The 26,913-nt window shown below is 37.0% G+C and overlaps 1 protein-coding gene across 1 annotated transcript in view; it reads right to left on the minus strand.

Annotated features, from left to right (window-relative positions):
- The window catches only part of LOC118810787 (NAD(P)(+)--arginine ADP-ribosyltransferase 1-like), a 13,662-nt gene extending 593 nt beyond the window's left edge, over positions 1–13,069 (minus strand). Inside the window, exons 1-3 of the mRNA XM_036574840.1 lie at positions 13,005–13,069; positions 1,663–1,764; positions 1–307 (exon numbers count right to left, since the gene is read on the minus strand). The exon at positions 1–307 is cut by the window's left edge and continues 593 nt beyond it. Coding sequence (XP_036430733.1) covers positions 1–307; positions 1,663–1,728 — 373 coding nt within the window. The 5' untranslated portion in view covers positions 1,729–1,764; positions 13,005–13,069. The remainder of the gene's footprint in view (positions 308–1,662; positions 1,765–13,004) is intronic.
- Positions 13,070–26,913: the final 13,844 nt, after the last annotated feature.

The following is a 26,913-nucleotide window of genomic DNA, read 5'->3' on the forward strand; positions in this document are numbered from 1 at the left end:
CACCTGACTGATAGGCTGCTGATCCATTTCGAGTAGCTTTGTTAAATTCGACATATGAGCAATCTTTCCTACATTGAGGTTCCGCTGTATACATGTATATGGCAGCAGACTGGTTTATACTGAGTATACTGAGTATTTTGCGCTTATTAAGTGCATTTTCCCAGGCAGCTGCAAAACCAGGAGTGTTCTTTCTTTCATATTCAATGTACTCTGAGATCACTAATTTATTCATGTCATCCCTGCAGCCTCCATAAGAGTCATCCACAGAGTTTTCAGCCATGTCCAGGGGCCAAACCTGACCACTGCTCTGTAGGAGAAAAGACATACAATGGCTCACATTACGATTGTTAAAGGAGAAGCCATCAGTAAGTCCAGTTTAGTCTAAATTAACCCAAAGGACTGTTCAAACATCAAAGACCACCCTTCATTTATTTAATTTCCACTCAAAATTAACATTGAGTACGAGTTATTCATTATTAAGGAGCCATTTCTGAAAATACTACATAGAAAATAATCCTCTGGCAATGAAGGAGAAGATCAAAGCAAAATAAGTGAAAAAACTGGAAAACATGATTAAAAAATTTAGAAGAAAATGGCAAGACCTCATAGACCACCATAACTGTCATTATCAGATCAACATACTTAATGCTTTCAAATCTGAGAGAGAGGAGATAATTAAGCTATGCTTTTGCTTTAGATCTGAAAAAATCCACAGGTGTTTATGTCCATCCTTCCACTGTGAGAAGACAACTCAACACTATGAGTCTGAAAGGATGTGTAGCTGCCAAGAAATTTGCACTAGAATATCAAAACTGAACATCTGACATGTGGTAAGATTTTATAGACATATGAGTCTAAATTTGTAATTGGAAATATATGGATTGTGAGAAGCAGAAAATGCACCAACTTTTAAGACTGAACTTCGGAGGTGTAGAAAAAATTTCCTGCAGATTTCTTTGACAAACTGAAAGCAAGTCTGGTAGCTGTAATAAAGATAAAGTGTGGACACACTAATTGCTGAAAAATGTCAGAATTGTGTCAGAAATTTTCTATGTAATGTCTATATTATAGACATTATTATTTTTATTATTATTGTTATTATAAAATGACAGTTTATTGCAGCTTAGTCCAAATGAGTTGTTGTGGCTGTTATAGTTGCAATAAAGCTTTCATTCTGTAACTGTGTCATCCAGAATGGTAGTGAATAATCTTTGAACTCAGCATTTTTAATCACAAATGTGAGCAAATCTGTCCTATTATACAGTCCTGCATTGGCTCTCCGGTTCAGTTTTACCAACTCTCTTTTTTGATTGGTTACCTCATTAAAAGTGACACATTAGGAGCAGAACTTTTCAGCTGAAGTTGAACATCTTTAAACTTCACTGAGTGGAAACTCAGTCAAGGCTGTTTGGTTGAATTAGTGGTGAATTTGGGAACACAGCATTTATTCCAGGCAGTAGTCTCAGCCATTGTTTACAACACACTGGAAGCTGTTTAACACTACTACTTAAGCTTCTGCATTAATGAATATGGAAGTGTAGGAATGGTCTAGTCCTTATGAATTAGCAAACTAATAACATAGCAGCCTGCTGTAACTTTTACCAGTTTTCTTGATGTGTTAGAGATGTGATTTAGTCATTGTGGAAATTTAATGTCACCTACCTTCCTTATACAGAAAGAAATGGTCATCAGGAACAGCACACTGACCAAAGACACGGTCATCTTCATACAGCTCAGGTCTTCTGCTGACTGACAAATCACACTCTGGAGAATGAAATCAGTTGGTTTGATAAACAAAATAAGGATACTTGACCATCACAAGCTAATGCAAGACGTACACTGCTCTCCAAACATGTTGAGACAGGGCAGGTAAAAAGAAAAAAAACAAAGCAAAACGAAAACAGCAACAACAACAAAAACAAAAAACAGATGTGCCAAACGATTCTCTGTAAGTTTGAGCTCACTGGAAGTCACTGCCTTAACAAAGGCCTAGGTTTCCCAAAAGCATCTTAGCAAAAAGGTGATTCTTAAATGGTGCGGCGAGCGTCACACTGAACACTCTCTACTAGTTAAGATGAACTTAAAGCTAAGATGCTGTTGCAAAATTGGACTCAGGTCAGTAAAGTGTCTTTGTGCTTTAATGTAAAAAGATGTTTTTGTCATGTGTGTGGAAAAGGTGATATTTTATACTTTAAAATTACAGAAGGTCACCTTTTCCACATACATGAAGAAAATGTCTTATTACAATACAAAACATAATTACAACTGAGTGGTGAGCCGGCTGAATTTTTTTCTCAGTCTATTACAACGGAGTTCAACTTTGTACAGTAGGGATCATATGTGAAATGCAAATCAAAACACAAAGATCGGATTTAATAATACACTTTGACTTGTATTTAAACAAAAGCAGCACAAAGACAAGAAATTTATGGTTTTATTTTAGCAACTTTACTGTTTTTGTAAATACACGCTTAACTTGATGCTGTCCACATGTGATCTTGACCCTGTTCCTACTTCATTCCTTAAGATGTTTTTTTTAAGTAAAGTCTTAGAAAAAGTTGTTTTCAAACAACTATATGCGTATCTAATATCAAACAATTTATAAAAAGTAACCATAGTACAGAGACACATTGATTTGCATTATGAATGACCTCAGGCTCAGCGCTGATGCACAAAATTGTTTCTATTTTGGTTTTATTAGATCTTAGCGCAGCTTTTGATACTGTTGACCACAAGATTTTAATCCAGCGTCTTGAATGCTGGGTCGTACTCTCGGGCACAGTTTTAGAATGTTTTAAATCATATTTAAAAAATAGGCAGTTCATGGTTTCACTTGGAAATCATTCATCAAAAAGATTTGCCCTCAAGGTCCAGTCTTAGGACCTTTGCTTTTCTCTTTGTACATGCTACCTCTAGGCGATGTCATTAGGAAGCATAGTATAAATTTTCATAGCTATGCTGACGACACCCAGCTATACATTTCTATTCCTTCTGAAGATGAAGACTCTGTAGACAGACTAACCAGCTGTGTGTCAGATATTTCTCAGTGGATGTCACAAAATTTGTTACGAAAAAACTGAAATATTGATCGTAGGTACAGAAAGTCAGAGAAAAATGATTTATGAGAATCTTGGTTCTTTAGCTTCATATACCAAACGTGAAGTACGAAACGAGTGTGATCTTAGACTCTGAGTTCTGTTTTACCCCACACGTAAACACGGTCACTAAAGTAGCTTTTTATCATTTGAGAAATATCACTAAAGTTCGGCCTTTTCTCTCTCAGAGCGATGCAGAGAAACTTGTTCATGCATTTGTTACAAGCAGACTTGAATACTGTAATGCTCTTCTTACTGGACTTCCTAAGAAAACTATACATCCCTTACAACTCGTACAAAATGCAGCAGCGCACATCCTAACAAAAAGAAAACAGAGAGATCACATCACTCCTGTTTTAAAAGAACTGCACTGGCTACCTGGATTATTCAGGATAGATTTTAAAGTTCTGCTACTAGTTTTTAAAGCTCAAAATGACCTTATAGAACCTGCTTACATCACAGAATGTCTGTTGGTTTATGTTCCGGCACGTAATCTAAGATCTGCAGATAGTGGCCTTCTACAAATACCCTCTGTAAAATACAGAAAACATGGAGAGGCCTCTTTCAGTTATTATGCTTCTAAACTGTGGAACTCAATTCACCTTTTATTAGACAGTCAAGTTCAGTGCTCACTTTTAAGAAGCATCTAAAAACGTGTCTCTTTAACTTAGCATTTAATTAAAACTGTACATCTCGTGGTTTTTATCTTTTAATCTGATCTTTTTCATTTTCTTCTGATTTTAAATAAATACTAATGATTTCTTGTACAACTATGTTTTATCACCTGTCTGTAAAGCACTTTGAGCTGCCACTGGCATTAAAAGTGCTATATAAATAAAAATGATTGTTGTTATTATTGTTACAATGCATTCCAAAAAAGCTGGGACAGGGCAATTTAAGACTAGGAACATTGCTAAATGTTCAAAAGACATTTTAGAAGAAGTGATGTAATCTTGGGTATAATCATAAATTTCTCTGGCTCTCCAGACCTCCACTGTGGGAAAGCGTCTCAGCAAGGCCGCCTAAAGTGCACCTAAGTTGGATACAAATTTGCAAGATTCTGGGGTCTATATCTCTGCTTCCTTGAAGGCTGGCAATGCGATCCAGGGCTCGTTGGAAAGGGCACGTCACAATCTACTGACCTATTGTTCATCATGGATTTATAAAGTGGCTTCTTCCAAAGCATTCCCTTCTTCCGTGGTTTCATGGCGTCATCACGGATTAGTCAGCATCAACTCGACTTTCATCACATAACTGTCAAAAACCTGAAGTCGTGCAACCCCTATTTCATCCCTGTCCCAATTTATGGAATTGGGTTTGTATAATCCACAACCCATAATCCAGAGCTTTCTCTGGATTGACAATAATACACATTGACTCACTAATTTACTCATGCCTTGATCGCACACTTGCACACTCTGGGCTGACCATGCAGAAGGAGTGTGGTTCTAATCAGAGGTGGCATTGCTCAGTAGTTTTCAGCTATAAGGGAGCCCATTGGATGTTGAGAGCCAGGTATATCAGGCAGTGCCCAATAGTTGAGCTTGGTATGGGTAGGTTACATTTTGGAGTTTTGATTGTGAGAGAACCTAGTGACCTTGTAGCAAAACACCAGAAAATAAGGGAGTCAGATATACTTGAAAATGCTGTTTTGACGCCTGGCAAAATTGTACTCCCCCCTCATTTCTGGGGTGCAAGGTCTTGGCACAACACTGGCATCAGGGGTTTATAGCCCACTACATGCTTGGGTAGCAGCAGGCAGTATAAGCCTTTGGGAGCTGGATCTCTGCATGTGGGGTGACAGGTCGAAGTGGTGGTTCTTATGATGGTAGTTTCCGACACTCCAACACTCACTTCACCCGGCACTTTTATTGCCGACTGGTGTTCACCCTGGAGTTTCACTGGCAACCAGCTCTGAAGTTGCTAAACTAGAGGTTCGTGGTGCTACAGAATTGTGTCTTTTCTCTGCTGGATCAAACTTGATTTTATTGGATAATTAGGCGCGTTGCATAAGGGCAGGCAAACAAGTACAAAACTGCAGTAATGCTTTTTGATACTTTGCGCATTAGTAATGTTTTGGCAGATGACAGAGTCTAAAACAAGGGTCTCCTGTTTTAGTTGTTTATCTTATGTCCGATTTAAGTAATTCATTAACTGGTGATTGACTGTTTGTGTCAAACAAGGGAAAAAGGGCAAAAGAGGTTCATTTCAAATAATGCATAGCATCGTATAAATTTGATATAGTGCTTTTGTTTTGTTTTTAACATCAAATTTGTTGTTATATAAGCATTCCTAAATACTTGCACCAAGGAACTATGCCTCACCTCTCAAAGGAATGTCTTACATACATTTTGTATCCATGCTTGCATTTGTAGACTGATCACATTTTTTAAATATTTTTGATTAAAAAGATTCCAAATGGCCAGATTGTGCTTTAAAACTCAAAGACAGCATTGACTAATGTGTTTTGAGTTTGTACTTGTAGGTGATGATAGGGGTTTCACTAGAGGTTCATGGATAGGGCGGCTAAGCCTGTACTAGGGGGGTCTGGGGGCTTGGTCCCCAAAGAGGAATTTTTTTAATGGCCCCAAATTGTTTTTTATAATGCGCTCTAAGAGTAGAAACAGCCAGAAAATTTCAAGTACATCAGCCATGTTAAATATATCAAAAATGGTTATGTGGTCAAACTGTCTCTTCTTAGTTTGTATTAAGCACAGAGCTAATATAACAAAAACAATATCCATTCATTGACAACCGGTACAGATCACAGAAAGGCACTGAAGTCAAACAGTGTTATCTCCTCTCTCTTAGAAAAGCTGCAAAGACCTAAATGTATTTTTCAAAAACGCTGATTATAGATGAGTTCAGCCTCAGTTGGTACAATCAGAAAAAGCGTGATTTTGCTCTGTAGGCATGTTTAATAAGCTAGGTGACAGAATTTCATGGTTATGGTGACAAGTACTATATCAGTTAAATTAAATTAAATTCCTTATTAATTTTTGATCATTAACCTCCATCAGATCTGCTCCTTCAGTCCTGTCAACCTCCTTCAGCTTCTCTCTCTCCCTCTCTTCCTGTGTTTAGTACTACATTCATTTTATTAAGCTCAGATTTACAAGAACTCAAGGAAGTAATGATCAATCTCTTTAATTTTTTTTGTTTGAACCGGTAAAACTCTTTTCATCTGATTGGCCTTCGAAGGAGCTGCTGCCCCTTAATTTCTAGCTACAGGTTGAGGAATTGAGGGATATAAAACTGTGTTATGATGAGCTTTTCATACAAAGTTGAAATCAGCTTCTCCTTTGAATTTTTCTGTTCCACCTTAAATGCTGCAGCAGTTACATTCTGGCGCCTTGAAACGGGAAAATTCGAACAAGAATCTGGCGAATAGGAAGCCGAAGTCAGCCTTGTCCTTTTCACTGACGTTAACTCACTGTAAACAACAACATATGGCAATTACTGGTGTCATTGTTTCCAAATATTGAAGAGAAATCTAAAAACAAAGACAATAAAGAGCTGTCAGTAACGCTATTTCTGTTGTTCTTGTTCGTTGACACTCTCGCACTCACTATGAAGTGAGATTAAACCATAGACTCTATAGGTTAAACTAGTTGGCTTGTCAGCTAGTTAGCTAATGTTAGTGTTAGCCTAGCCACTAACACTAACACTTTACCTCACTTAAACCCAAAGTTAACTAAAGTTAGCTAGCTAGAGTTAAAAAGCTACCATGTAAAAAACAGATATCCAGCTATACTGACCATAATTTGCCACAAATCCATATTGTAGATGGATATATTCACTTTGTTTCACACTGTTTATTTTAGGTCTACTGTTTATTTTAGTGAGCTTTTAGCCAAATTCGTCTTCAGCTCGTTTACCGATTACTTTGCAGTGTAAGAACAGAGACCATCCCCCAGGTCTGATGTTATTGGCTTACAACTATAAGATCTGATATGACTGGCTTACAGTGTATGAGGTCTGATATGATTGGCTTACAATGTGTGAGGTCTGATTTAATTGGCTTACAATGTATGAGGTCTGATATGATTGGCTTACAATGTGTGAGAACTGATCTGATTCGCTTACAATGTATGAGGTCTGATTTGATTGGCTTACAATGCATGAGGTCTGATATGATTGGCTTACACAATATGAGGTCCTTAAGTTACTCAATCTCTGGTAGGACAGCAGAGGCAGTACTACATTAGAGCAGTAGCAGCAGCACCTCCCCCAGGTCGTGTCCTGCTATTACAGTATATTGTGAATGAGAATAAACTATAAATGATTTTGACTAGTAATGTATGTTTACTTAGAAAGGGGGCTAAATAACATTTAACCAGATTTTAAAAATGTATAATATAATATAATAGACTGAATAACTTTGTAAAAATTGCTGTACTTTATTAGGTTTATTATAAATATAGAAGAGCCCAAGTAGCACAGATATAAATACATAGATGGTGTTGTCTGTTGTTCTCTACCTGCAAGTTCGCCATGTTGCGGTCAATATCCACTTGTAAACAAATACACATATACTGAGGTATGATGAATTCTCAGGATTAAATCGGCCATAACTTCCTTATCACCCAACCGATTTTCACCATATTGGTTTTGTTATAATCCTCAGGCATAGATTAATCTAGGATTAATCTAGGTTGCACAGACTACTCTCGGTAGCTTTTGTTTCTATTTAATAACTGAGATCGTGCTGGTAAGCCGGAGCAGCAGAAGAGTATTCAGTCTGCACCTGACGAGAGCTCCGACAGAAACATTCACACACATCAACAAATCCATCAATGTGTAAACCACTTCTAATCTTAATACATATACACTTGAAATAAACCCCCCAAAACACAGTAAGAAGGGTGAGGCTGCCTATTCCCCAGCTTCTTGTTTGAATTTTCCCATTTCACCTTAAATGGTGCAGCAGTTACATTGTGGTGCCTGAGGCTGCACCATTTAAGTTGCAATGGGAAAATTCGAAAAAGAAGCTGACTTGAGCTTTGTGTAAGAAGGTGCTAATCTATTTTGAACCTCTACACGGATTAAGGGATGCTGTAGCTTACTTAGCTACAAAGCTTACGCAGCATTAACAATCATTGTAAATAAATAAACAACTATACCATGCTAAGATACCCTATATAGGCTATTAAATGAAATAAGCTTAATATAAAACCAGAGGAAAAACAGTCACATCAACAGGTTCTCTGTGCATCACCAACCACACGGCCATATCTACACATAAACATCACACAAACAATAAGCATCGCACAAACCTGAGTGTGGATCACTGCATTCTCTCCGTTATATAATCCTATCCCACGTTCTGATAGCAGTATTCTTGAAATAGTGTAATTTTGGACAGTACCTTTCCTAAACTGCCACTCTGTAATGGAACTGAATGCAGTCCAGTAGTGATATTGACTGCTCCAAAATGGCAATGTGCCTGGCTGGACCCAACACTGCATCTACAAATATATATATACATACATACATACATCATCTAAACCGCTTATCCTTCTGGGTCACGGTGGGTTGCTGGAGACTATCCCAGCTGTCATTGGGCGGAAGGAAGGATACACCCTGGACAGGTCGCCAGTCCATCGCAGGGCAGACAGACAGACATATACATTCACACCTAGGGGCAATTCAGCGTTTCCAATTGGCCTGACTGCATGTCTTTGGACCGTGGGAGGAAACCGGAGTACCCGGAGGAAACCCACGCAGACACGGAGAGAACATGTAAACTCCACATAGAGAGGACCCCGGTGGCCCGGTCGCCCATCGAACCCAGGCCCTTCTTGCTGTGAGGCGACAGCGCTACCTATGGCGCCACCGTGCAGTCTACTTATCATCACTCATTTTCCACTCACAGTCTGAACTACTTATTTTTTCTATACTTTGTAAATTAGTTTAGCAAATATTTTTTTTTTTCTCTCAGTTGGTTGTAATATTTGTCTAAGTTTATTTTCTAAAATAAAAGGCTCTGCAGGACAAAAATCTGGGTGGTCCGAGGGTGGACCAGCAGTGGCAAACAGTCAGCAGGGTGCCAACCTTATCAACTAGAGGACTGATATATGCTTGTTATCTGGGTTTCATGTGAAGTGGCATGAAAATAAATTTCCCGTTTTGTAATTTGTGTTTATGCATATAGAAACAGTTGCAGTATTCGATTCTGATAAAATTGCACTTGATGCTTGATTCTAGGTGGTTGTGACAATATACTAGCAAAGTAGATCACTTTTGCTACCTGTATCTCATTGTCAGTTTGTTGACACAGCCTGGTAGAAAACTGTGATGTGACGTTGTTAACATTCTGGTGAATTTCTGTTCGAATACATTGTGGAAACGTAAAGAACAGCAGACACCATTGTGGGATTCAAAACAACAGCTTGCCAAAATGATGTCAGAATGGCTGGGATTTTAAAAGAGCATTTAAAAGGTGAGAGGCAGTTTTTGAAACCATCCCGCAACATTACAAAGTTTTCCTAAAGGTTTCAATAATCTGAAAATTATGGGAACATTCTCAGAACCATAATGTACAATCAAAGGGGAATTTCTGTTTCCGTAAAGAAAAATTTCTGGGAAAATCAGATGGGAACCAAAACCTATTCATTCTCATAACATTTAGGGAACCAAAAATTGTTAGCTGGGTAATACTCATCATCCATGATTTCATTCAGGGTCGCATTCTCCCACTCCTCAAACTCAGAAAGAGAGAGAGAGTAAGAGAGAAAGAGCACAGAAGGGAGAAAATGCATGGGTGCTTGAACTTTCGGTAAAAAAGGCAAATCTACCACAGTGTAAAACAATAATCATTATAACTTACCAAAGTAAGTAAACTGGATGTTGTAATATTTTAAGTTCACTAAGCATATCATTAAGTTTCAGAACAGAATCATGAAGATTCTGACATTCACCATTGTTTTCTTATTTGGGCTCAAAGATATGAACAACAAGAACATGTCATGAATCTGACGTAGGCTTTTTCTTAGGACCTTTCTTATGAACAAATTTAAAAAAAACTTTCGAAGATATTGCTGAATTAAGTCCAATGATGTGTTACAATCTGTTAACTCTGTTTTTGAATTACAATAAAATAAAACATTCAAGGCAGCCAGGTTAATAACTTTTTAAACAATTTAAGTTCCAAATTAGTTTTTTGCAGTGTACTAAAAAATCGCTCTTTCTAGAGCCAGCCCGACAATTTACCTGAAAAATGTTTACCCAATTTTGTATTGCTCTGTCGGGCTGATATACCGTAATGTTCATCAGGACACAACATTTCAGAAGGAATGCTTTGTTGTAACATGAATTTTATATTTAAATATTGTTTCTTGTTTGGTTTTAGGCAAGAAGAGTTTAACTGAATGACTGTTCAGCAGTTTAAAATGTACAAAAACTGTAGATAAAATACTCCTCTGTTAAGAGGACATTAGAGAGAAGATGTGTTGATGTGGAGAGATGGCAAATGTGCAGAGGACTCGGATAAAGGTATTATTGAGGAAGCATCATCTTTTTTTTTTTTTTCACTTTCCATTACGGTGGTTTCTTATTTTGTTTGTTTTTTTTAATGATTGCGTTTTGTTCATGTGAAAATCCTTGCATTGAATAAAAAAGTAGCAACTGCACATTTTACAGGTCAATTAAAACTATCTGGGGAATGATATCCCAAAACAATCCTATAGTGAACTGGGCTGAGCTCTGGATCTTTACATGCCCAGCCAACACCCCTGGACAATGAGGTATCTAAAGCTGCATTAACACGTTCACTAATCACTCTACAGAACCTCCTATATAATGAAGGAAGTAAAGTTCACCACTAAGCTTTCAAACACAGCATATGTATTTATAACTATGGCGGGAACTGCCACTTCCGTCCGTCATGCAGAAATCCAACCCCCTCAAAACGAAACTAAAACAAGACACTAAAACGGGCAGACGTCTGGTGACTGGCTGAAATGTGACTTTCCTGTTGATTCCTTCCCAAATAATATGTGGTCCTTTATGGGAGGCAAATCCAGTCAAAAAAGAAATTAAAATTAAAACAATAAAATGAAAATGCAAACCTCTTTTTGCCATTTCTTTTTCCAAACATCTGTGCAAATATCCTGCCAAAATTGAAAATGAAATGAAATGCCTACATTTGCAAATTCATTTTTCACATGAGCGCGAGTCGTTTGTGACAAAAATAAAAATAAATGTAAAACTGCTGTTTGTCATTTCATTTTAGTCGTTATTCTGGTTTTTCATGGCCAAATCTAAAATTAAAAAGCTAATAGAGAAAAGAAAATCCAAGCTTCACTTTGGCTTTGGCTTTTCTTCATGAAGTGCAGAATACGAGTCAAAACTAAAACCAAAATGCAATGTTCACTTTATTTCACAGCAAAGTGACGGTTTGTGATTCAGTTTTCGGCGCGGACGCGCTTTAAGTGTCAGAATGAAAAGGCAAATGCGAACAAACATCAGCGCCACCTGCTGGACATTTACTTTACATTTTCCACTTTTCGATTTCGTTTTCAAACTGACCAACATGCAAATATATGTTAATTAGCACTGGGCGGGGCTACGGGGTACATTTTAGGACATCCTCAGTCCTCCGAGTCAGAGCGGCATCATTCCTCAAGCTAAACGACTTCGAGTCTCGAGAAAAACCATCGTCATGACTCAGATCTGGTGAAACTGACACCGTCAGACCAAACGGCTTCAGAGAAAAGGTATCAGACCAAACGCAGGCCTGGTCGAGCACAGACTGGTTCATATAACTTAGAAAACTATTATGTATCTCGATATAAATGCCAGTATAACATGTCCAGTTTTTTCTGACGGTGTTTGTTCAGTTTCACCAGATCTGAGTCATGACGATGGATTTTCTCGAGACTCGAAGTCGTTTATCTTGAGGAATGATGCCGTTCTGACTCGGAGGTCTGAGGATGTCCTAAAATGTACCCCGTAGCCCCGCCCAGTGCTAATTAAAATATATTCGCATGTTGGTCAGTTTGAAAACGAAATCGAAAAGTGGAAAATGTAAAGTAAATGTCCAGCAGGTGGCGCTGATGTTTGCATTTGCCTTTTCTTTCTGACACCTAAAGCGCGTCCGCACCGAAAACTGAATCACAAACCGTCACTTTGCTGTTGATTTATCAGTTTTGCATTTTCATTTTCATTTTGTCAGATATGCAGCCGATTGCTTTGAAAAAGAAATGAGAACGTGAACACTGCATTTTGGTTTCAGTTTTGACTCGTATTCTGCACTTCATGAAGAAAAGCCAAAGTGAAGCTTGGATTTTCTTTTCTCTATTAGCTTTTTCATTTTAGATTTGACCATGAAAAACCAGAATAACGACTAAAATGAAATGACAAATAGAAGTTTTACATTTATTTTTATTTTTGTCACAAATGACTCGCGCTCATGTGAAAAATGAATTTGCAAATGTAGGCATTTCATTTCATTTTCAATTTTGGCAGGATATTTGCGCAGATGTTTGGAAATAGAAATGTCAAAAAAGAGGTTTGCATTTTCATTTCATGGTTTTAATTTTAATTTCTTTTTTGACTGGATTTGCCTCCCATAGTTCTTAGCTTTTTTTCCAAATAGCCCAGGCTCTCCCACCCCCTAGGTCTTCTGTGGACACCCCAACTCAGATTTTGTTCTGGCACCAGGTTACTAATCCTGTGCAGGGACTTCTCGGAAAGTTTGGAAACGTGGTTCAATCAACACACATTTTCATGTGGAAATCATGTTTTATAAACCATTACTTAAAGGTGAAGTTTCACATGTATAAATGAGGCTCCAGTTGTCACCCTACAGAGGCCCTGTCACTCACAAAGGATTCTCTATTAGCCTGCTACTCCTAAAAGTAATTACAGAAGACTAAATTACAAAGACGAAAAATTACTGATACTTACTCAGCAATGTTTCCAAAGGATCTTGTCCTCCTAGCTCTTCAGCACTTCTGAAGCTCTGTGTAAACAGACTGATTGCATGCAAAGCCTTGAGGAACAGATCTTTTATATGTATTGAGAGGGTCAAGTATCACCAAATAATCCCCCGCCCCTTGTGTTATGTTACTTCATTTTATTTCCTTAGGCTCCTTATTTTACTTCCAGTTTTGCCCTCAGTCTGTCTGTGATGATTCAGTGGCTGAGGAAAGCTGCTTGTATCAGGGTCTGTGAAGTTATTGATAACATGGTGTAAAGTTGTTGTCCTACAGCATAGATGAACCTTGAATGACTGTGGATCCAAACAGAACCAAAGATGACTATATGAGTTCTGTAAATAGGAGGAAGACCAAATGTATAACTTGAAATATACAGTTAAAAGCACCATGTGTACAGATGGAGAAATGAAACAGAGAGAAAGAGAGAGAGATAGTGAGGGTGTAGTAGTAGAAATTTATCAGTTCTTTACTGTCTGAAGTGTAATTTATGTAATATGTAAGTGTACTTCTAGGAAAAACATTTAATATACTGGAGTGAGTGGCAGCACTAACTTAGAGGAGTCTAAAAAAACAGGGAAGAATAAACTATAAAGTTGTACACTGAAAAAAGTGAAACAACCATGTAATTTATTTAAAGTGTATTTTTATAATGGTGTAATTGAATATTATGATTTCCAGTTCAAAACTTAAAATAAATAATTTTATTGAAATAATATTTTTACTTCAAGCCAGACGTTTTGATGTCACGTGACCTCATGACATCATATCAGATCACTCCTCGTGCAGTTTTGCTGTCCGCCGTTACTTCTCTCAGAAAGTGCAGCTTTTCTGTTGTAGACGGCGACTCTTCAAGGTAAGGATTAGAAAGTCTGTTTTTTAAGAGAATGTGTGCTGTACATGTAAAATTATGGTTAGTAGCAGGATAGACGGCTAATTGGTACTTTGCAGACTGTCTTTGCGTTTTGCTTGCGAGTTAGCTTGCTAGCTAGCTAAACCAGGTTATTTCAAAAAACGTAACGTTTGCTAGCTACAAATTTGTAGGCTTCCCAAGTTTATTGTGCCTACTTTCCTTATAATATAACAGTCGAAACTCGACTTTTGCTGGTTTAACATTCGCGAATTTAGCTACGGGTTTGCCGTCAATAATTAAATGTGATTTTTAGGAGTTTGCGACCAACTGCAGACAATCTCATAACGCATAGGCTGGAAACGTAGCTAGGTAAAGAAAATGAGAAAGGTTTGGTGAGTCGTAAATGCGTACATTTATGTATTATGGAGTAAATGCGTTTAGATATGTGACGCCACGCTCTTTGACTTGGTTTTACACAATGTTTTTGGGTAGTGCATGTGGTCAGCATTATGAAGAGACAACATTAAGATTTTGGGGGCCTAGAGATATTCAAGTTTTTCCACCTTTGTGGAAGTCCTTCGGAGGGTTAACGCTTCTGGATATGGAGGGCATTCAACTTAAACGATAATGTTTGCAGTTATCGTCCCAAATAAGGAAATCAGTGTCAATCAGTTTTCAGAAATGTACGTTCAAAACGTTTATGGAGACAAATAATGATACCTCTAGTAGGAGTTACAAGTATAAATGCTCTATAAAATGAATATCTACTCGTCTTAAAAGGTGTTGCTTTCCTACTGTAGAAAAAACTGACAGCAAACATAACTATGTCAATAAATTAAATGCAAATGTCCCCATGCTGCATTTGTAAATTGTACTAAGTGGCAAATGGGTAAGGTGGTTTTTCCCTTCTTTCATAGTCTTCTGATGAATGTGGAAATGCAAAGACTGTGGTACTTCTGTTTCATGAAGATCTGAGCTTCTTAAACATTATAAGCTTCAACACAGACATTATGGACACCGCCATTCATATCTGTGCATCTATTTCAGTTTTCCATGCACCTGCAAGACTTGGAATGCACTTTTGAGTCACTTGTCAAGATGTCATCAGCCATCCTCACAAAATGAATTGACCACATTTAAATGTCTCTTATGCAATTGCAAGCAACGTTCAACTTTGAAAGACTGTTTTCAACATATAGCACAGCATCTGCAAAAGAACGAAACGGTTGTTTGTGTGTTTCGGGGTGTTCATACAAAACAAATATTTATGGTTCGTTTCGAACTCACAGGAGCAGAAATCATAAGGATTGTTCAGTAAATGACTTAAAATCTGGAGTACTTGAGAAACAGGGGTCAAGCTTAGGTTTTTCTGTGGAAAGTCATTATTCTGAGAGTGTCACAATCGATGACATTGGTACTGAGCCCTCAGATGATTTAAGTACAGAAGGCTTGGGTGATTCTAGTTTTGATGTTCAGGATTGAAATGACTTAAATGTTGAGCTCAAAGTTGCGTCTCTCTTACTGAAGCTAGAACATATTTATCTTGTTTCTAGTGTGGCTGTCGATGAACTTTTGCAAGAGTTTGAGTATTTAATAAGCTCTGCTTCTGTACCTCTTGTTCATCAAACCATTGCTCAGCACTTACAGAATGTTAACTGTCAAGTAGATGAAACTGTTCTGCAAGAACTAGCATGTACTGTTTGTTTGTAAGTCATCCAGTAACAGCTTCTTTTGGTACTCATGGCCCACTTTCCACTGCCTGGAAGCGAAAGACCTACTACAAAAAACATTTTAATGTTATAGAACCTATAGAACTTATCCTTGACTCTCAGAACAGAAAATCCTTTCAATACATCTCTATACTTAATTCTTTACAGCAGATCCTCAGTTGTAAAACTTTTTTGGATAAATCGGTCAATTTGAAAGCTACCCATCAAATTCAGTCAGATAAAATTCTGTATAAATCCTTTTGTGATGGTATTAATTACAAAGAAAATGTTCAGCTGTCAAATGAGTGTGTTTTTTCACTTATTTTGTATATAGATGATTTTGAAATCTGTAACCCCCTCGGCACCTCAAGAAAAAAAAACATAAAATCTGTGCAATATATTGGGCATTGGCAGACTTACCTGCTAGTTGTCACTCATCGCTGTCTAACATATATTTAGCTGCGCTTATTCATGGTGAGGATGTTAAGTCCTATGGTTATGAGAGTGTATTAAAGCCCTTAGTAGATGTTCTTGTTACATTAGAACAACAAGGACTCTTTATTGCCAAGTTGGGGAAAACGGTGAAAGACTTTGTTCATTGTGTTTTAGCAGACAATCTTGGGGCCCACAGTATCGCAGGTTTTGTGGAAAATTTTTCAGGTAAATATGTTTGCAGATTTTGTACAGCAGAAAATGTAGACATACAAACAAAAGAAGGCAAGTCAGGAGCATTTTGTCTAAGACGCAAGGACATTCATACTTCTCATCTTAAAGCTATTGAAGAAAATTCATTGTTTAGTCATTTTGGTGTAAAAAGGAGGTGTGTTCTGTCAGAAAGTCTGTCATATTTCAGTCTGACGCAGAGTTTTCCCCCCAGATATAGTTCATGACCTCTTTGAAGGAATTATCCCTGTTGAGATTGCTCTGTGTCTAACTAAGCTAATTTCTAACAAATATTTTACATTAGCCTGTTGAGATTTCTTCCTCTCTTGATTGGAACCAGAGTTCCTTTAAACGAGCCAGTGTGGGAAGTTCTCTGTGAATTAAAAGACATAGTAGAACTTGTTGTTGCACCTTTTCACACTGAGGAATCTATTTCTTATCTTGACGTCAAGATATCGGAACACAGGACAGTACTTCAAGAAGTTTTCCCTCTTGGAAAAATCCTGCCTGAACATCATTATTTGGAGCATTATCCACAGTTGATATGCCAGTTTGGCCCCCTTGTTGCACTATGGACTATGAGATTTAAAGCAAAACATAGTTTCTTCAAACTGTTACAAAAATGTACTGTATTCATCAGCTCAGAGGCATCAGTTTCAGACTGCACAATCTTCATATGTGTAAATTTTCTAAGGCAACTTTGGAGGTTACTGATGTTTCAACACTTCCCCTTGAGGTTCTAAATGAGGATATTGTACTGGCAGTGAAACAGAAACACACACATATGGATACTGTGAACCTTGCAAAAAATGTGTCCTACAATGGCTTCAACTATAAGACCGGAATGGTGGTAGCCCATGGGTCGCTGTCTGGTCTTCCAGAGTTCTGTGAAATAGTTCAAATGATTGTTGCACAAGAGACACTAATTTTCATTGTCAAAAAATTGGATGCCTGGTACCTGGAGCATTATCGAGCTTATGACTTGGTCATATCTACTACTAGAGAGCTAAGGCTTGTTGAGGCACATGAACTGAATGATCACTACCCTCTGGTACCCTACATGGTCAGTGGACGACACCTCATCTCTCTGAAGAGATAAGGTATATGTATGGGTGTGGTATTGAAAATGTTGAAGAAATTTTTTAATGTTATGAACTGGCATTTACAACAGATTTCCTTAAGTGGTTCACTTGTTTATACACAGATTTTTTTAAGATATATAATATTAAATCGGAAGTTCACCTTATTTCACATTTGAGCAAAATGCATTGATCTTTGTACGCTAATTGATTTCTCAACCTGAATTTCCTGATTTAATCATTTTTAAAAACATGGCAGTAAAACAAAGAGCATTTGTTGTGACTACTGGAAATGCTATATTAAAAACACCTTGAGGATTTGTGTTTGGGGCCGAATTCACAAAAGTGTCTTAAGAGAAACTCTTCTTAAATGTGCTTTTCTTTTAACTTTATACACAAGAACTTCTTAAAAAAACTCAATTATTTGATTAAAAAATGTTTTTAGGTAAATTTTGCTCAAATGTGAAATAAGATGACCTTCCCTTTAATACAATTGCTTCCTTATGCCCATACAGGCATATCACTAATGAAAGAGAGAGATATTTGCTCTCCCTTTTCATTGTAAAAATGAGACTCGGCTAATGATAACGTAAGGCTTTAGTTTGTTTTCCAAATAACAAAGTTATTTAGTGCGACTTTTTTTGAGTTTTGAATAAATTAATTTATTAATATAAATTAAATATAAGTTACAGCCAATTTTGTACACCTTATGCTGTTTTTATTGTATTTTTTTGGTTGTTTTTTTTACTAGATCCTGGGAGGAGCTGATATGGCAGTGAAAAGGCCCGCCAAGTTGCGAGTTATTCTGTCTCCTGATGACACCAGGAAGCTAATTCTGCCTGATGGAATATCAAAGACAATGGGGGAGCTTATGGATGAAGTCAGGAAAGTGTGTGGCTTAAATGGAAATTTTAGACTGCAGTACCAAGACAGAGACTTTGGAGATGCGCTAGTGAACTTGACATCTACCACGGAACTTGAGGATTTGGCAACTGTCAAGGTCATCCCAATAACTGATGACTGTAGCCAAGAATTTAATCTTACTGTCTGTGATGATTTAATGCAACAATCATCTGATGATGCAGAGATCCTGTCCTCACCCTCCAGCTCTGCCTCTACACAGACTCGGATGTGGCCAAGAGAGTTTCTAATACCATTGTTTTCCTATGACACCGAACTACAGTTAGAAAAGGGAAATGCTGCGTATAGGTCAGACATGACCATGTAAACACTGAGTTCAAAAACCAAGTCAGATGTTCTGGAAAAGGTAGCTGAAGAGATGTTCAAGTACAAAGCCTAACCAACAGATGCTGACTTCAGTGGCATTGCCGAAACACTAATTAAGAAGCATCCAAGCCTCTCTGAACCTGGTACGTACAACGGTTGCTATGGGTGGAAGCAGCGACTGAAAACAAAAATGGGCAACTACCGAACTCAGTTAAAGGGCATCGGGTGTTCTGAATTACTTACAGATTCACTTAAGTCAAAAGCTGCAGAGGATGCATTGCCAGCAAAAAAAGTAAAGAGACCTAGGAGAGGAGAAGCCAACCACATACCTGACATTCCAGCTGGAGAGACCTCAGAAAATTTGGAAAATGAGAGGCTGTCACTTTTAAGTGAAGTCAAGAAGAGAAAGAATCATGCAGTGATAAGGGACAAAATGGCCAAGGAAATTGTAGAAAAGGAATCAAGAATGGAAGAATTCAAGAATAAATGGCCTGCGTTGTTCTCCATGGATGAGGTAAGTAACTTTTCTAAGCAATGGCAATAGGTCAGTAAATTATTGTATACATTATCAAAAGGAACATAAGAAATTGAGCCAGACCAATTTGAAATGTATGTCAGAACTGATGTCAAAAATAAGAGCGCACACCACACAGTTGTAAGGTAACATTACATTTGCATGTGTTTTTTCTTTTTTAAAGATCAACAATGAATTTCTGAGAATTACAGCTGTTCCCCTTCAACCCCGATTCCTGGCTTCCTTGGACAAGCACCACAGCAAGCTGACTGAGATCATCCGAAACAAGGGAGGGGTTGTCAGAGAGAAGACACAGAATATACTGAAGGTTCTTGATCAGGTAGGTACTTGATCAGTATATCAAAGTTTACCTTATATCACATAAATAGTAAAATTGTAAATAGAAGAAGTAGTGTTAATTTTGACAACACATTCGATTGTGGAGCTGGATCAGACATGCTACATTTAGCATTTTGCTTTGTATGTGTTTGGGTTCTTACCTAGAGCCTTGAGGTGAATCTGAAGAGAGAGTGTCTGCTGAAGTGCCTTATTGTGTACCTTGGGGAAGATGTGGACAGTCTTATCAAGGAGTATCTGGTAAGTAGTTTTGCTTTAATCACTTGAGCTTTAGAAAAGAAATGAATATTTGAACTTGAATGCTCATATGCGTGGCAACATATCGTACGTTCATGTACATTCGCCATTGCCTGTACTAATTGTGGAGTTCCCTGTTCCCCACTGGTTATTAATCGGCACAGTTAGAATTTAATATGTCTAACACAATGACTAAGGTCATGAATTCAGCGTGGGAGTAACTGATGCTAACTCTTGCTAGCTATTTATTAAATTTCAAACATCATCTAGCTGATAACTTTTCTCCGAATGTTTCACTGTAACTATTACTATGCAACAGATCAGAGGTGGGTAGAGTAGCCAAAAACTGAACTCAGGTAGAAGTACTGTTACTTTAAAATAATAATTAACCAAGTATAAACTCAAGTAGAAATAGTCATTTAAATTACTGCTTAAGTAAAAGTAAGGAAGTACCTAGTAAAAAGACTACCGAAGAAGCAAGTTACTTCATTGGATCTCATTTAATTGAAATAGAAGCGCAAAATCACAGCCTGATTTAGGCAGCACATAGAAACATCAAATCAAATAAGTCTGAAAAATAATTTCTTTTAAATAATTGTAATAAAATAAACAATGTAAAATGACTATTTGCAAACTTAAATAAGAACTAATTTGCATAATTAAAAATAATCTATTAAAACAATAGAAAATAAAAATAAATCTTTTAAGAAACAACATAAATAATGTAATGTTAGTATAAAATACTTTTACATTAAACTTGTTCAGACACTTAAACCATCACTTTACAACATACACTAAATAGGGAACAGGGAGACATGTAAGATTTAGCCAAATCTCAAATGCCGTTTAATGTGGAATTGTTAGTTTATTTTCTTATGAGGTGAAAGATTTTTCTAAGTATCTTACAACACAGGGTACAAAATGAAGTTACAGTTCAGTAAAACTTCCTTTAGAAGTTTGAAAAACACATTCTAATCAGTAATAAAAGTTTAAGGTGGAACCCAAGCCAACAACCTCTATTCACAGCTTAAACAAAACCAAATGTAATGGTTACATATAAATATCAGTGCTTATTAGTTTGTTAGCTTTTATTTGTGTTTTTGGTGTATTTAGTGCTTAGTTTAATTTTCCATTCCACCTTAAGTAGTGCAGAAGTTTTATTCGGATGCCCTTTGGTAGAACTTGTGCTCTGTTTAAGGTGGAACGGAAAACTGGAATAAGCAGCTGTTGTATGCATTCATCACATCACATTACCTCTGTCTTTTTATCATATTGTCTGGTGGCTGCTGGGTTGCAGTTAATCTTTGTGTTTAGTGTTAATCACATTCTGCATGCACGCATTCACTCGTGGCACCCCTCCCCCACAGACAGGTAAGTCTAACTGTACAGCATGAAGGGGGTGAAAGGGGGGGTAATGTACAGGGGGGGATGCTGCACAGTGCACGCCTTCACACAAAATATTTGGACTTATATTGTTGCAAGGTATGATGATGTGGGATTTTTGTAGTATTTAGAAAATAGTAATCCTCCTCAGTTTGGTCGCCTGGGCGCATATGCATAGGGCCGGCTCTGGATGCTAGCATCGTGCTTGTGTGATGAGGGGAGATGGGGGCCCATCCCACCTTCCCTGAGATAGGCCAGTTGTGCTCTCTCTCTCTTCAGCCGTGGATGGCTGAAGCATCACCAGGGATTGAACCCGTAATCTCCTGATGGTGGGGTCAATGCTTAGACTGCTGCTCCATCAAAATAACTTTGTAGTAAATGTCTTCTCTTTTATGAGGATTCTTAGAAGAATGAAGCTGAAACAGAGCTTGAGAGGTGTTTGGCAGTGTTTGTCATCAGAGAGGATGAGAATCCTCTCCAACCACCACATGAAATTGGGATTGTAATTGAAGGTGTGGAAGTCCTTAATGAGTTGCCGTCAGTCGCACATGCATGTGCCATGTTGTTTGGCCTCATCTATGCTGTAAACTTGAGCTATCCAGGTGAGCTCAAATACACTTTCGATGCACTGCAGAAGATATTCATGGAGATGGAACCAAAGAAAATGACACGCAGAGTGTGCAGTCTTAGTGCCAAGCGTTAAATATTCGATATATCAAAGAAAGACATTTGGATACAGCATGTGTTTTGTTCTGTTGTATTGCATGTATTCAAATACCTTCCAGGAAACATGGAACATGTCATTGTTAATAGAATTCTTTCTGTGGTAGAAATATTGTGGGACTGAAAATAACATTGAAAATGTGAATATGCTAAATTCACAATAACCAGCATTTCAGTAGTACTAGCCTTTGTTTATAGATTGCACTCTCAGCTGTTGAACTGCTTTTACGTGGTTCGTTTTTTTTTTTTTTAATCTTTTGATTTCACTTTGTGATATGACATACATACATTCTGTTCTGTTCACCAAAGGATAGCCAAGTTTAACAGGTATACACTATTTTTGCACTTCTTAATGGCTGTTGGAGTACATCTCAAGTTTTGAAGGACAGATGTAGAAACCAGTTTTACATGTAACACCGGCCAACCATGTCATTAACACCACCTCCTTGTATCTACACTCATTGTCCATTTTATTTTCTCCACATACCATATAGGAGCACTTGTAGTTCTACAATTACAGACTGTAGTCCATCTGTTTCTCTGCATACTTTGTTACCCTGTTCTTCAATGGTCAGGACCCTCACAGAGCAGGTACTATTTGGGTGGTGGATCATTCTCAACACTGCAGTGACACTGACGTGGTGGTGGTGTTTTAGTGTGTGTTACACTGGTACGAGTGGATCAGACACAGCAGTGCTGCGGGAGTTTTTAAACACCTCAGTGTCGCTACTGGACGGAGAATAGTCCACCAACCAAATGTCCAGCCAACAGCCTCCTGTGGGCAGCGTCCTATGACCACTGATGAAGGACTAGAGGATGACCACCATAAGCTGTACAGCAGCAGATGAGCTATTGTCTCTGAATTTACATATACAAGGTGGACCAACAAGGTAGGAGTGTCTAATAGCGTGGACAGTGAGTGGACACAGTGTTTAAAAACTCCAGCAGCACTGCTGTGTCTGATCCACTCATACCAGCGCAACACACACTAACACACCACCACCATGTCAGTGTCACTACAGTGCTGAGAATGACCCACCACCCAAATACCTGCTCTGTGAGGGTCCATGGGGGGCTGACCACTGAAGAACAGGGTAAAAGGGGACTAACAGAGTATGCAGAGAAACAGATGGACTACAGTCTGTAATCATAGAACTACAAAGTGCACCTATGTAGTAAGTGGAGCTGATAAAATGGACAATGAGCGTAGAAACAAGGAGGTGGTTTTAATGAAGTGGCCAGTCGGTATAAATGGTTAAGGTTACAGAAAGGTTGCAGAAGTTTAAAAGAAAAAACATTGAAATGGCCGTAATTTACTTCATCTTATATTTAGTATGTTTTGTTGATGTTTGTTGATATTTAGTATGTTTTGTTTGTGTTGATGAAACACATACTGGCTTAAATATTCATTTTTTATTATGGTATTAATATTTTATTTATTTATTAGGTTTTTTTTGGTGGTTTTTTTTTTGTACCTACAGAAAAGGCATGTTTTAAAAGACATCAAAATAAACATGGTCTTTTAAAGAGAATATTATTGTCTATTTGTTGTAAATCAAACATTGACTAGCAAACTTGTTTTAGTTTTATCTAAAGTGAAAATTCTACTTTCAAATCAAAGCAAATGTAACTTTTGTTTGTGGGAAAAAAGTCTCAAGAAAGAAAAAAATATTATTGGCCTGCCTTTAGTATGTTTTAGGCTTGTGACTAAATAAAATATATTGATTTAAGGTATAATTAGAAATTTTAGTTTATACTGAACAGAAAATTAACTTGAGAAAAATTAATAAAATTACCTGTAACAAATTAGTATTTTAATTACTTTATTCTAAAGTAAAAACTATACTTGGATGTAATAGTAAATATTAGGTTTTTCCAAAATAAAAAGATAAGTTGTAACAAAGTGAAAAAACAGTATGTTCTTTATAACAAATAATCTTTTTACTTTGTTTGAAAGTCATTTTTTGTCTTTGGGGAAAGAAGTATTTTGATTGATACTAAATCAAATGTAAGACTTCAACTAAATCATAATATAATTTGAGAAAAACTAATAAATTTAGGTGTAACAAATTAGAGTAATTTTTTTTTTAAGTTGGTCCAAAGTGTCATTTTTTTCAGTGTATGTTGGTGGTTAATTTGACTTGTTTCTAAGATTAAAGTTCTTTTTACTCAGTTTAGTTAGTTTTTAATCAGTAATCTAAAGTAAGAGGGATGTTTACCTTGTAGGTGCTTGTTGTTGTGGCCCACACCACTCCTTGTTAGAGGATAGTTTGTCTCTTTGCAAAACTGGGATTATAGTTGGGATTAATTAGTTGGTTAAAGCACATATTTTGTTACAGGGTTTGTGTATGTGAGTAAGCATCAGGAATGAAGCTGAGGAGTGTTTTTAACTGAGGTATGTTTTATAATGGGGCATTAACTTATGAGTTTGGTACTGTGTGGCACTATGTTTGGTGATACTGCTATAATGTCCAATGTTGCAATTAAACTGATGATTTTGCTTTTCTGATAGATGAACTAATTTGTGTACATCTATAACGTGGATTTAAGTGGACGGAATGCAGTAATATTATCTAATACAGTGTATAATATACTAATATTGTTTTTGTGAAGCAATTGTTTACGTTTTTATGCATATAGAAACAGCTGCAGCATTCGATTCTGATAAAATTGCACTTGATGCATGATTCTAGATGGTTGTGACAACATACTAGCAATGTAGATCACTTTTAGAGAGAGAGAGTGAGAGAGAGAGAGCACAGAAGGGAGAAAATGCATGGGTGCTTGAACTTTCTTGAACTTTAGAAGATGCTGGTGAATTAAGTCCAATGATGTGTTATAATCTGTTAAGTCAGTTTTTGAGTTACAATAAAATAAAATATTTAAGGCAGCCAGGTTAATAACCTTTTAAACATTTTAAGTTCCAAATTAGTTTTTTGCAGTGTACCAAAAATCACTCTTTCTAGAGCCAGCCCGACAATTTACCTGAAAAATGTTTACCCAATTTTGTATTGCTCTGTCAGGCTGATATACCGTAATGTTCATCAGGACACAACATTTCAGAAGGAATGCTTTGTTGTAACATGAATTTTGTATTTAAATATTGTTTCTTGTTTGGTTTTAGGCAAGAAGAGTTTAACTGAATGACTGACTGTTCAGCAGTTTAAAATGTACAAAAACTGTAGATAAAATACTCCTCTGTTAAGAGGACATTAGAGAGAAGATGTGTTGATGTGGAGAGATGGCAAATGTGCAGAGGACTTGGATAAAGGTTTTATTGAGGAAACGTCATCTTTATTTTCATTTTTTTTTTTACTTTCCATTACAGTGGTTTCTTATTTTGTTTGTTTTTTTTAATGATTTTGTTCATAAGACAAAACAATGCTGAATCACAGTGCGTTTTATTGATGTGAAAATCCTTGCATTAAATAAAAAAAGTAGCATTTTACAGGTTAATTAAAAAATATCTGGGGAATGATATCCCAAAACAATCCTATAGTGAACTGGACTGAGCCCTGGATCTTTACATGCCCAGCCAACACCCCTGGACAATGAGGTATCTAAAGCTGCATTTACACCTATAAAGCAGATTTAGCCAAGTGCTGCTGACCTGTGATCAGGCATGTGTGGGTTCTTCTTTGCCTTTTTTGTTTTGTTTCTTTTCTTTATTATTATTTATTTGGTTTTATTCATAATTGTTGTAATGTGTTGTTTTTTTCACTCTGAGTGTAAAAGTGTAAAGCCACTTCCAAGGTAAAGTGTGCAGCTCTAACCTGTGTATACACCCTAAGTAAAGGACAGCTAAATGTGAGAGTTACAAACACATTGTTTAATTGAGAATTTCTGTTTCAAATGTAACCAGTTTTGCAATGTTAAATTGGGTATATGAGCCGTCTTCCCTAAAATAGGTTTCCACTGTATGGCACTAGACTGGTTTATAGTGAGTCTATGTTTGGTGCACTTAGTAAGTGCTTTTTATCACAAACATCTGCAAAACTAGGAGTGTTCTTTTTTTCATAATCAATGTATTTTGACATCACTAATTCATTTTTGGCATCCCTACAGCCTTCATAAGAGTTGTCAGCAAAGGTGTAGCCAATGTGGGGCCAGTGCCACCCTAGCACGAAGTATGGCCACCCTTTTATCCACTCCAGCTATGGGAAGCGAGACAGTCAACCATCATCCACAAAGCAGAAAAAAGCTGTCCTAGCTGCCTTTTGTGAACTGTTATGCCTTATGGTGAAAATCTGCCATCAGGGTAGTTAGTTACTGATCAGTTCTACGAGTTTGATGATACTGCATTTAATTAGCACACTAATTAGCATTACATATACATTACATCAACACAGCGTTGACTTTCAGTTTACATTCATCTTTACTTGAGTTGATGTAATGTTAATGTGGAAATAATGGACAGATAAAGTTATGTACAGAGAAACACCAGCACATCACATACAGTAGCACTATTTTATTTATTTTTAGTGTGATACCCCAGTAAAATCTCTGGGTCTAACCTGGCCACCTCATTCCAAAAGTTCTAGCTACGTCACTGGTTGTTGGCCATGTTCTGCAGGAGGAAGGAGAAAGCATAATACTAATAATAATAATAATAATAATAATAATACAATAATAATAATCATAATAATTATTATTATGATTATTAACTTGTATAGTTCTCTTCTCAAAGCTCATTTCACATTAAATAATTAAACATGCAGTGGCTTATGGTTGGACTACTGTATAATGCCAACAAAAGCTGTTGATGTTTTGATGTATTGGTGTGTGCAAATCAGATTATTTTGCTGGTCATTGATTTTATCCCCTCTAAATCAGTCACCAGATAATGTCCCTGCCGACTATAACTTCTTGGCACAATCAACACAAACTTTGTGGCGCCATGATATACTCAATAAAACTAATAAAATGTAAACAATTATGTAGGTTTTCGTTCATTTTTTGAACAAGGTGGTCCGATGCGTCTCTGTACTTTTAGTAACTGGTGTGACTATCTTGAGCCATGATGACTTTAACCTGTACAGTTTGCTGTAACAGTCTCGCATATTGACATGAAATTCCTCCTGAAAGACCAGCTTTAATATTTATAATATAAATAATTATAACCAGGGTTATATTGG

Source organism: Colossoma macropomum, unplaced genomic scaffold, assembly GCF_904425465.1.
Source record: "Colossoma macropomum unplaced genomic scaffold, Colossoma_macropomum, whole genome shotgun sequence".
NCBI classification, from domain to species: Eukaryota; Metazoa; Chordata; class Actinopteri; order Characiformes; family Serrasalmidae; genus Colossoma; species Colossoma macropomum.